At 37.5% G+C, this 12,397-nt stretch overlaps 1 protein-coding gene across 1 annotated transcript; it reads left to right on the top strand.

Annotated features, from left to right (window-relative positions):
- Positions 1-1,821: 1,821 nt before the first annotated feature.
- LOC122075716 (protein MICRORCHIDIA 4-like) lies at positions 1,822-11,176 on the top strand. Its single transcript, XM_042640855.1, has 13 exons — positions 1,822-1,989; positions 4,358-4,456; positions 4,618-4,719; positions 5,740-5,898; positions 5,982-6,077; positions 7,070-7,121; positions 7,204-7,315; positions 7,401-7,474; positions 7,923-8,470; positions 8,637-8,737; positions 8,857-8,920; positions 10,534-10,656; positions 10,771-11,176. Exons 1-13 carry the CDS (start codon positions 1,837-1,839, stop codon positions 10,849-10,851), a joined length of 1,764 nt encoding a protein of 587 aa, XP_042496789.1. The 5' UTR covers positions 1,822-1,836; the 3' UTR covers positions 10,852-11,176.
- Positions 11,177-12,397: the final 1,221 nt, after the last annotated feature.

Here is a 12,397-nt window from a genome sequence, read left to right as displayed (position 1 = left end):
ATTTATAGGGAATGGGGAGGTAGGGTAACCAATTTTTCTTTCCTAAAAGGGGGAAACCCACAATTGGTAGTGAGATCTTTTGAGACTAAAAGTGCTAAGGTGGAGGAGAGAGAAGAGAGAAATAAACTTGGAGAAATTTTCTATTATTTTTTTGCTTATTTTCTTTCTTTTTTTTATTTATTTTTCTCTTCTTTCCCTTGGACGATTTTCTTTCTTGCTTTATGTGATTTGAACAATCTTCTGGTGATGATGTGGAGGAGAGAGAAGATTTGGACAAGATTTATTTCTACCTTTTTTTTCTTTCCCTTTTTTTTATTCTCTTCTTGCGCAAGAAACCCCTCCCACGATTTTCCTTGCTTCTAATTTGATGTGGAAATCCCCTCCATGCCCTTAGTGCTTTAAGTGAGTGAAAAGCAAGAAATCTTCAATAAAATTCTCCAAAAAAAAAAAAAAAAGACAACCATGAGATTCGAATTTGAGACCTCCTGGTGAGCAAGGGAATTTTGCACACCATAGCTCACCAACTACATTAGGTAATTGTTGTTGGAGAGATATGATGCCCGATAATGCTTAAACCCTTTAAAATACAAAACCTACAAAAAGAGAGTAAAACCCAAGGTAGCTCCATTCTAAATATGTAAAATGCATGTTTTACTACCTAGATTTCACACATAAATGTGCTCATCAAGCTCCCCCTGATAGAGTTCCGCTATTGAAGCCTAGTTCATTGTGGGGCTTGTGGGCTAGATTTTTACTACATATTAGGAAAGGGAAAGATTAAGATCTTGTTGTGGCATTCTAATGATCATAATCCTTCTCATGGTGCTATTCACATTCATTCATCAGCACGCCCCTTCTGTGGCTTTGACAGAATCACTTGAACAGAGCAGAGCTAAGCTTTTGCCAATAGAGCTACTGGGAAGGGGAAGAAGAAGAAGAAGAAGAAGAAGAAGAAGAAGAGATGAAAGAGAGGGGAGGGAGAAAGCACACAATCAAGCAACATAGGCACACCTAAATGAATTCTCTATGCCATATTCAACTCTGTCCATCGGTTACAAGCGTACCCATATTTAAAGTTGTAAAACTAAGTTTCCTAACTGGAATATAAAATTGATACTAATTTGCGCCTATGGTAAAGTTTGAAAGAAACAACATTCTCTACCTCCTATTCCTATGTAATTTACCTAAAAGAAAAGACTAATAATATTTTCCCAAAACAATAAAGCTTCCTAAATAACCTACTGAACCAACCAACTGAAGACTAATAATATTTTCCCAAAATAAAATAAAGCTTCCTAAATATCCTACTGAACTAACCAATAATGCTTGGACCCAGTTCTTGATCGGGGCTCTCATTTTGCCCGGTCCAAAGAACTGCTTCTGCATCAGTGTTGTAATGAAGTTATGCCTGGTGGATCCTGATAATTGGGGTCGAAGGCCACAAATATGAGGGCCCTTTTTCATAACTTGTGTACGACCTGTAGCTTGTAAAAAACAAGAAGGATGATGTTTTCATACTCCTGTCCGTAATCTAGCATAAAGCAATCCTTTGTAGCATGTAAGACTTCTCCAAAAAAGCATGTCAAGTCAAACTTGGCATGCAGTAGATATCTTGTGGAAATGCTATATGTTTCAGATCTATGGAGTGAAAACTGTATTAAAACTTTAATAGTGTAAGAGATGAAATCAAGTTGGAAGAGAATGTACTATGAAAAGATGACTTTCTTTATTTGCTGCTTCCATTCTGTGGTCTGAAAAAGTTATTTTGCAATGTGAATTTGGATTCTTTTTTATTGCTTTAGGTAATCTTTTTCTAAAGTCTTTATTCTGTTGATCATGGATATTCGCATTGAAATGAAGCTTGACTATGAGAAAGGAGGACGTGATTGGACCAAGATGACCAGATCATCTCCAGGTGATTGGAATAAAAATTTGGAAACTATAGTACAGTGGTCTCCTTATTCAAGTGAAGCAGATCTTTTTAAGCAGGTGATTCTCCTTTATCTTTAGTAGGTTTGTAATGATCACTGGTCATTTGATTGGTCCATTTTTCATTTATTTTTCTTTTATTCATGCCATTCATTGGTGGATTTTTACTCTAGATTTCATGTGTTCTGGTGCAATTGTAAGTTGATGGAAACTGTTCTAATGAAATATTGAAATTATTAAACGATTTTATGACGGAGGACTTTTTTTTTTTGGTAAATGACGGAGGACTTAGAAGTTATGGCTGTACTGTCTGGAAGTATGAGGTCTAATTTTAGCAGTAAATCCTCAGTAGAAGATGTAGGGTTTTTCAGATATATATATATATATATATATTGGGGGGGGGGAGAATGTAGGGCTTTCTGATTACAGATTACAGCCAGAAATAGATGTCACCATAAGATGCTGTGTATGAACTCCTTCTGATCTAGTTTGGAAGGTGGATATGGGTTTGCAGGTGGGTTCATTGATAATGGTGCTCAGTCTGTTGTTCCCTTTGTCCTTCAATGATTGCCCCCTTGGATTAGCTCACCTTTTTTTTTGGGGGGGGTGTTTGCTTGGTGCAATGAAGCTCAAGTTTAAGAAAGGGTGGCTAAGGCATTTGAAGCACTCGTCTCCCAATATTATCCTTCCATTCTTTAAGATGAAATGCTTTTCAAGCTGGTTAATGAATGCAAGGGTTGACATGCAATCTATTACTGAATTAGTGTGATGGACAAACAATTTGGGATAGCCCAAGAAGGGAAGGAGGACTATCTTTGCAGGACGGAGGGAGTATTGTATAATTCTTGAAAAGTCTTATTCAGCAGGCCCTCTTATAACTAAGAGAGATTAGTTATAAAATTGTGTAACCACCTTGGCTCCTCAAAATGAAATTGGCTATATAAGATTATTTGTTTTCAGAACATTGACTTCAAGATGGATAACTTAGGAAAAAAGAAATTCAAGTAATTTTACGCAGAAAAGGGAGTATCATGTTTTGTTGTAGTAGTATCACGGAATCCTTTGGTTTTCTGACTGCGTAACTAGTTATTGTCTATGTATTTTTGATAATCAGAATGTATGCTAAATAGAATGGGTGTGATGGGTTCTAGGATATAGGATGAGAATTTGTTATGCTGTTGGGGTTTGCAAGATAATTCGGGAATGCATGTCTTATAAGTTATAGTACAACAATAACAACAACTTAGCCTTATCCCTATCCCTTTCTCTTTTTACTCTTTCTATCTGGATCTGGTCACTTCTCACCTGGGCATCCCTAGGTCTCCGCTGGACATGTCCATACCACCTTAAATGACATTCTTGGAGCTTGTTTTGAATCAGGGGGCTACACCTAGATCATCTCTAACCTGATCATTCCTTAGCCTATCTCTCTCCTAGTTTTGCCACACATCCATCTCAACAACCTCATCTCAACTACGCTCAGCTTATCACTGTTGCACTTCTTGACTACCCAACATTCCGCCTCATATATCGTAGCCGGTCTTACTACCATCCTGTAGAATTTTCCTTAAGCTTTAAAGGAACACGTCGATCACACAACACCCCAGATGCCCCTCTCCACTTCATCCATCCTACTTTAACTCTGTTGGAAACATCTCCTTATTATAATGTCTTACAATAATGTTCAAAATTTAGATGAATGAAGCCTAAATGGACTTGATCCAGTCCTACTATTTTAGAAGGTTGCTATTTATGCATAATTTGTTAAACTCAATTTTTCGAAATTTTTTGTCAAAATATCCTTCCTTATCTCTTTGAAAATGTAAATTCTTATTTGATCGTTAGCATTTGTGCAAAATTTATGCATATCTACTTTTCAAAAAGAACAAAATCTTAAATATGTGTAGTTTTGTGTCTTGTGTACACACATGAACATTTGAAAAAAAAATGTGCTAACTCTATTGGCTTCAATTTGTATCAAAATATCCTTCCTAATCTGTGAAAATGTAAATGCTTATTTGGTCGTTGATGTTTGTAAAATGCCTAAAGGTGTATTTGGATGTTTAGGCCCAATAACCCGTAATGCCAATAGTTTGTGTTAGCACATTGTGTAAACGGAGGTAGATGCAATGCTTGTGTGCCATATGTGACCCTTCGCTATTTTAACTGTAATCCTTTGTGAGTCTTTGGCAAATTATGGTAGTGTGACCATTTTTAATGAAAAGAGGCAAATACGGTAATTCCATCTACGTGTTGGTTAAACTAAAGATGTCCTGTTTCAATAAATGTGACTGTAGAGAGGATTGTAATTTCATATTAGTTAAGCCTATCCCATACATTTCACTAAAAGGAGCATATCTTTATATTTCTACTGTAGTTTTCTCTCTCTTTCTTGTTTAATCATTTTTAAAGATTTTTATTTATGCAGTTTAATCACATGAAAGATCAAGGGACACGTATTATCATATTCAATCTCTGGGAGGATGACCAAGGGGAGCTGGAACTTGATTTTGACACTGATCAGCATGTATGTCTTCATTAGTTTTATTTGCTTCTTCCAAAGCAAACTTAACAAATTTGATTGGTTATTTATTTGTCTGCACTCATTGTTTTGTTTGTTGTAAGCTTAGGTAGGAATAAGTGTAATTTTCTCTTTAAACTTTATCATAGATTTGTTTGAAATGACAGGACATTCAGATGAGAGGCGTCAATCGTGATGAGAAGAAGATAGAAATGGCAAAACATTTCCCGAACTCCAAGCATTTCCTGACATATCGACATTCATTGAGGGTAAGTTATTTGCTTAAACTTTTCTTTTGGTGTTTCTATTGCCACCTCTATCGTTCTCTTTGATCCTGGAACTTATTTCATATAGTTTTATTTGAATTCTTTTGTTGGTGTCTCTTTGATGTGGTAGTAGTGTAGAACTAGGTCTACTGTGGCTAACTTGGTCACCACATTCATTTTGGAAGTCAGATGTCAGTGTCTCTGTAGAGCTGTGTCGTCTCTATATATCTTGCTTAGCACGTTCATTGTTTCCCATCTTATTGCAATTTTCTTTCTGGATTTCCCCCCCCTTTTTGTTTTTCTGATCAGCGACCAAATATATTGAAGCTTCTGTGCCAGTTTCCTGGTTGAATTCTTTTCCTCTGATGCAGTTACGGGGCTGGTCCAATATGGCCCAAGAAGAACCAGGTCCAAACATGGGTGTCAATTCAACCGGTTTATATAGGAGTTTGTTTTGTTTAGGATTTTTATTTGTCAATTGTTCTTTATCGTTACAGTTGTTATTAGCAAGTAGAGATCGAGTCCAAGATAAAATCGAACTCAGTTTTAGATTTTGATTAGGATTATGCTTGGTTTGAGTCTTTAAATACTCTTGTAACCATCATATTATTCAGATTTAAGATATGAATGAAGCACTTTGAGTTTACCTGTTGTTTAAGCATGGGCAATCCCTTCTCTCTCTCTCTCTCTCTCTCTCTCTCTTTCTTCTTTGACTTGTGACTATTCTATTATAGTTTTTGATGGTTCCATTACCTGCAGGATTTTTGTTGTCTCCCTGCATCAGGAATCCAAAAGTTCTATATATTTGGTCTTTTGGGAAGAGTATTCTTGAGTCATTAATTATAGAGAATACATATGTATCAAGATAACATGCTTATTTTGTAATACTTGTCAAAGCCCCACCCACCCCGTTTCCAGCATCTAATTGTAGAAGTCTTTTGCTCGTCTTTCTACATGATTGATTATCAATGTTTTTATTTCTTTCGGGCTTCAATCATATCATTTAAATCTCAATGTCTTCAGAGTTATGCATCAATACTCTATCTCAGACTTCCGCCTGGCTTCAGAATCATTCTGCGTGGGAAAGATGTTGAGCATCACAACATAGTGAATGATATGATGTTAAGACAAGAGGTTACATACAGGCCGCAACTTGTTGATGGGGCTCCAAAGGATTCAAATGTAATATTTCCTGTAGTTACATTTTGTTCGATATGGCGTTTAATTATTGATGTCTTATGCTCTGATTGCTTGGTGGATATCAGATGGTTGCAGTTGTGAAAATTGGGTTTGTTAAGGATGCGAAAGAACACATTGATGTGCAAGGTTTCAATGTTTATCACAAGAATCGACTTATTAAGGTTTGTCCTTTGAACTTTTTGGTGTTCAAGCCAGAAATTGATCAGAAAGACTAGTTTTGCATGATCATGTTATTCTTTTCATACTGTTCAAGTATTCAATTTCGAATTCCATTCTTGATTTGGTCCCTATGGAGGTTGTAATATGTCTACAAACAGGAGTTGGAGTTGGTTTTTTTTTTTTTTTTTTTTTTGGGGGGGGGGGGGGGAGAGGGGGTGTTGGAAGAACTTGCTCTAATTTTGCCTTGAAGTTTCCAGAAATGAGCATTTAAGAATAAATGCCCCTAAGAAACTTTATGTGGCCTGAAAAGGTCCACTTGTTTCCCGAGTTTACCTCTTCTCTTCAGCCGCATACCTGCTATAGATTTTTCCACTTGGCATCATATAGCTGTGAAAAATTGTTAAAAAGACTACATTTTAAAATGGTAGAGCATACTGCATAGGTGGGCGTAGAAATTTGACATTTTTCCAATCGAGAAGGTGTCACTTTTTGTCCAGTGAAAAATATGTTCGACTACATTTTAAAATGGTAGAGCATACTGCTTAGGTGGGCGTAGAAATTTGACATTTTCCCAATCGAGGTGTCACTTTTTGTCCAGTGAAAAATATGTTCTAATCGTACCTGCTGACGATAATTATCAAGGCGTCACCTAGTCATCCAGGTATCCTTCTTGGTCGCCTAGGCAGCTCCTAGGTATTGCCTTAATTCTTCCCTCCTCCAACCCTAGGGTCGCCTAGACATCGTGACAACTATGCTGCTGCTGACTCAAATGAATGGCCAACATAACAAAGAAAAGTTTATGTTGCATGCCTAACTTTTCACCTTTTTCTGTCTGGGCTTGGACCATCAGGTTTTCTGAAAGCACTGGCGGAGTTTAGTAGTTAAAATATCTCCAGGACCTTCTTCTTTCTTTTTTGAATTTTTTAGTCTAACAATTTGCACATAGTGTTCAGAATTAGTGAATTATTCTGACATGAAGTATTATTTTCTTTAGCCATTCTGGAGAGTTTGGAATGCTGCTGGCAGTGATGGTCGGGGAGTCATAGGTATTTATTTATTTTTGTCTTGGCAAAGCTGTATCTTCTGTTGTTGGACACAAACTAACTTGTGCAATTTTTTTTACTACAGGTGTTCTGGAAGCCAATTTTGTTGAACCAGCTCATGATAAGCAGGGGTTTGAGCGTACTACTGTGCTTTCAAGACTTGAGACACGACTGAAAGAGATGCAAAAGGACTACTGGTTTGTACTTTGCTCCTTTTGTACTTAGCTTCATTTAGCTTCATTTTTCATCATTTAATAAATTATTATTCATGTGTTGAATTAGGTGTAACTTCTGCCACCAAGTAGGCTATGCCCCCAGGCGTAATAAGAGACTTTTAAATGAATCTGCAGCAAGAGGTACCTAACTCAATACCTTGTTAGAAAATTAAATTCTACCATGCCTCTGCATCAGTTATTTAAAAAATGGACCATGTGTTGAACTGATTGGTCCCAGCAATCAGTGATCCAAATGATCCAAGTAATTGGCCCAATGTCAGACTTTGACTCTTCCCGGTGAACCATTGATCATTCAGCAGAAACTGGCAATAGTAAAAAAGAGATCCAACCGCAGTCTAATAGTCTGTTCTGATGGTTCTTGAGTGCACATAGGCAGCTGTACTGTCCCTCAAGTGAAACCTTTTGTTAATTACATTGCATTACTAGGATGCATGTTGGACCATGGCCAACCATTGTATGGTGCAGGATTTATCCGAAGTCCCATAAATTAGGTTCAATGCTGGTGCAATCTTGCAAATTATTTATATTACTTGTGTTTCCGCTTCTGTTAATTATCCTGATCTTTCAGAGACTTCGCCTGATTATCTTCCTCAATCATCGTCTCGACACACTCAAAGCAAAGGGACTCCAAATGCAGATTCCAGTAAGTCACACTCAAATCATAAGCTTGTTGGAAGCAAAGAGCCTGAAAGATCTTTTAAAGCGGTGGACCCGAAACTTGTGAATGGGGATATCTACAGGAAGGGAGACAAAGGAACAAAAATCTTTTCAAAACATGGAAAGCAATCAAGTTCTCCTGAAAAATCTCCTGCTGATGATAGTTCTGGCCATGAGATACAAAGTACTCCTCTTAAGGAAGTCATACATGGCAGCAGTAATAAGGCATCCTCGGCTCAGAAATCATCCTTGAAAGATGGCCGTGAGATGCGAACTACTACTCTTGAGGGAGTCATACATGACAGCAATAATAAAGCATCCTTGGCCCAGAAATCATCCTTGAAGGCTGGTTCTCATACAACACAGTCCCTTTCTTCGTACTCAGAGAATCGTGAAAATGAGGGACATCATACACCTAGCAGAGAGAGAGGTCGAATTTCTACTCGTTCACAGTCCAAGGTAAGCTAAATGGCTTTTTATCTTCTCAAATGCAATCACTGAAATTTGTTACTAGCAGCCTAGAAGACAGTCTATTTTTGTGCATATGGGGTTGTTGCGTAGCATAAATATTGGGCAAATGAAAATTTGCATATGGGTTCTGATGGCATTTCGTTAACTGCTGCAGGTAGCTGATGCTGCTTTTAATGGAAATGGACATGCCACTTCTTCTTTCAGTGCAGGTAGTGTAAATCAGTTGAGAGAAGACAACCGCACATTAAATGCCAGGTTGGTTCCTTTCTGTCTGCTAAAAAATGGAGTACTACAGTTGAATGTATCCTTTATTCAAAGCTTTGTAGCTCAATCATTGCTGTTCAACTTGTGCCTTTTTTACCCCCCTCTTGCAGGCTAACAGAAATGGAACGGGATTTACAGTTTGAAAGAGACAGATGTAAATCACTAGAAGCTCAGGTGAGTTTTATGTTACCCTTCCACAATGCCATTTTCTGCTTTTCTTTTTTATTTTGTTCTTATGGAATCTCAGTGTTGACTGTATTAAAACTTAAAAGGCTAGTCAGGTTTCCTTCTTCCGGTGAGGATCAAAGGAAATATCTTGAGGCGTTTCCTTATGGGCTTGTGACTCGTGTCTCGTGTCATGAAATGTTGGGGCCATACTCATCATACATTAGCCTAAACCATAAGCTTGACAACATTTATTAGAAAGACCGACCTTGACAGAGTTGTTCAGTTTTTCTTGTCCAGGACAATACCTACATATATCTTGTACCAAGGTTCAAATCGAAATTCTACCAAAATATAATATGTTCGATTGTAAATTTTGGTTGGTTAAATGGCGTTATTTTGGCCCGACACTTCATGTAAACCCTAATTAACCATCTCTATACATATTTGAACCTATAGATTATTTAAAAAAAAAAAAACCAAAATGGTAGTTTGGCTTTGGACACTAGGTTACTAGTGTATGCCACCATACCCTGTTGTATACTTTCTCTGATATAGACTGTTGGGAAACATAACAGAGAAAGGTGAACAGTTAACTAAAATAGAAGAGGGCATCTGGTTGATCAAATAACACGTGGTGAGAACCTCATCACACAAAAACTGTTTCATATGAATCATGCATAGTTGTCGAGGCGTCGCCTAGGCATCCGGTTACCTTGGTCACCTAGGCAGATGCATTGGTCTCCTTGTTGGTGTCGCCTTGATTTGGGCCTGGATGCCGTGACAACTATGGAACCATGAGAGTCGTCCAAGCAATCTCCAGTAAATGTCTATTGTTCCACTCAACCCCATTTTGTTGTGGGTTATAAGAGCAACTTATTTCATGAAGTATACCATTAGCCGAACAAAAGTTAGAAATTTCACGTTGAGTATATTCTAGAGCATTATCAGATCGGAAAACTTTAATAGAAGCATTAAATTGGGTGTTTATTTCAGTATAAAAATCTTTAAAAATAGAAGGAAACTCGATACGATATTTCAACAAATCCACAAATATTAGAATGAACTTAAGAAAATAAAGAACTTCTAGACACACTATGTGCAGGAAATGATGGCTGATAATGCTTTCCTAGTTCAAAGGCTTTACATGTTAGGTGGGACACAGATTTGCAACTAGGTACCATATATTGAAGCTTTAACAAGGATAGATGCCCCAGTTGAAAATTCCATTGAAGAGGAGTTAAGCCACCAATAGTAGTAGCAATAGTGGAGGGACCATTGCAATTCAGGCAGTAGGGTTCCAGCCTGCTCAAGCTCGCCACCAGTCGTCCTCCTTGTCTGAAGGTCCTGAAAAACACAATAGGGAAGGATAGAAAGGTGCTAGAGCAGTTAAGAGAGACTTAGTAAGCTGGCTAACTAACAAAAAACTTGATGGTAATTGGGGTACATGGAGAACAAAAGACAGTCATGAATGAAGTAGGTGAAACCATTTAGTTGTGAAAAAGGCTTGGTTGAGTTGAGTTGAGGCCATCCTCACTTTGTGGAGTTGTTTTTGGTTTTGTATATGCTTCACTGTTATTATTTATCCCCAGTTCTTTATATTTTTGCCTATTTCTTGCCAGGTTAAGGAGGTAGAGCAAAAGCTTGAGGCGGCAAACAGGGAGCAAGAAGCTCTGATTGATATATTTTCAGAAGAGAGGTGCCGACGAGACAACGAGGAAGAGAAATTGCGGGAAAAATTGAAGGTGAGATTGAAGAGTATAATGGCGTCCTTGCATTCGCTATGCTAATCACTTTGTGGCTTGCTGTGTTATTCTTCCCTACTCAGAATCTTATGAGATTCATCTTGTTTATTGTAGGATGCTTCTAACACCATACAGGAGTTGCTAGACAGGGTTGTGTCACTGGAGAAGACGAGGTGTCCTAGCTGCAAGCATTAACGCTAAGAGCGTAGCCTTGATCCAGTTATTGAAACTGCCCGGTCGTCTTCACAATTCTCATGCTACTTTCACCAACCTGACTCAGAGCTGCAGAAATTCATTTAGCGCAACTATATCATTCTCTATATGTTCTCTAGGATTACTGTCTGCCCAATTTTGTCATAACTCTATGTAGTGGTGGATTCTTATATTGTAATTAGACCTAGGGGAAGCGGACTGGTGATATTCTTTGTAGTCTTACGTAGCAGAAATGATGCTTGTGTACAGTTTCCAGTTAATGTAAAGGATGTTTATTTTTAATAGAAATTTTTTCATTGTTCCTGGATGTCACATTCTCTTCAATCAACTTCTGAGGAGCATATTTGCAGTAGATAAAAAAGTATAGAGCTTACTCGATACGGGAATTACACGAGATAATTCCTGCTAGATGCACCACTTTAGATAGAAGGTCTTCATGATAACTGAAGACCCGAAGCAGCCTTATCAGAGTAAAAAGACTCAACAGAACTTTCCATTACCAGCATTTGTGCCTTTTCTTTGATATTCTCTTTTCTTCTGTAAGTGATCTCAGACATGATCTGATTTAGTTCAGGAACTCTTCACTAATTTAGGTTCAGGAACTCTTCACACCATACTCCCCTTAAGGCCAAATTTAGAAGCTGTTATGAGGGATAGTTTCCCAGAAAGGACGATTTTTTGTCACCCGCCTTGCCCTAGTCTAATAAGCCATCTTCAAGATGCATTGCCTCTTTCAGAGCCAATTCTTCAATGGCCTTTTCCTTTCCTTCTCTTTTTGCCTCCAAACTCCTTGCCACTTCAATCGCTACAAGCCATCGGAATAGATATAGCAATCGGAGCTGGAGTTTGGGTCGTTCTCTTTCATTCCGGCTATCTCAACTCAGCCATTCATGTTCGTTCAACTAGCATATCAGCTGATCTATGACCTTCCATTGTCGAAGGTTTGAAATACCCTCAGTCGAATCAAAGATTAAATCTTGTGGATTATGAGATTCTCCCCTCACCATGGGTGAAGGAAAACTAAATCTCCCACCCCCAACCCCCTATCCCCTGCTCCCTTTTTTTCTTTTTTCTTTTTTCTTTTTTAATTATAATTTATAGACTTCTTATAAGGCACTAAAAAAATTACAAAATACCATAATATTGCCAAAATAGAACAAGAAATTCATTTAGTAATTCAATTCCTAAAAATAGATTCTCTATATTTCTTTGGGAGAGGGTGGACTGGTGGTGGTACGCCTAGTTAACAATTCGGCCGAATAATTTGCGAATTGTTCGGCTCAACAGAAATTTTCCGAATTAAATAAAAAATTCTGACCGAATCCGAATTAAAAATAAAATTCGGTAAAAAACACGCTTTTTACTAATTTGATTTTAAAACACGAATAATTCAGGCTGAATTGAATTAAATCGAATTATTCAATCCACTTAAACAGTATTTAAAAAAAGAAAACAAACAAACAAACAAACAAAACGTTATATATGAAACCCACGGTACCCACCACCGAAATAGTTTTTTTTTTTTTTT

The sequence above is a fragment of the Macadamia integrifolia genome, chromosome 4, assembly GCF_013358625.1.
Source record: "Macadamia integrifolia cultivar HAES 741 chromosome 4, SCU_Mint_v3, whole genome shotgun sequence".
In the NCBI taxonomy this organism is placed as follows: Eukaryota; Viridiplantae; Streptophyta; class Magnoliopsida; order Proteales; family Proteaceae; genus Macadamia; species Macadamia integrifolia.
Note: the sequence above shows the minus strand (reverse complement) of the source record. Positions and strands in the feature narration are given on the sequence as shown.

Excerpts from the sequence above, each read along its gene's own strand:
- LOC122075716 (XM_042640855.1), top strand. The coding sequence starts at position 1,837 with ATGGATATTCGCATTGAAATGAAGCTTGACTATGAGAAAGGAGGACGT. Across the intron at positions 8,471-8,636 it reads CTACTCGTTCACAGTCCAAG|GTAGCTGATGCTGCTTTTAA; the intron begins GTAAGCTAAATG and ends TAACTGCTGCAG. Across the intron at positions 8,738-8,856 it reads AACCGCACATTAAATGCCAG|GCTAACAGAAATGGAACGGG; the intron begins GTTGGTTCCTTT and ends CCCCTCTTGCAG.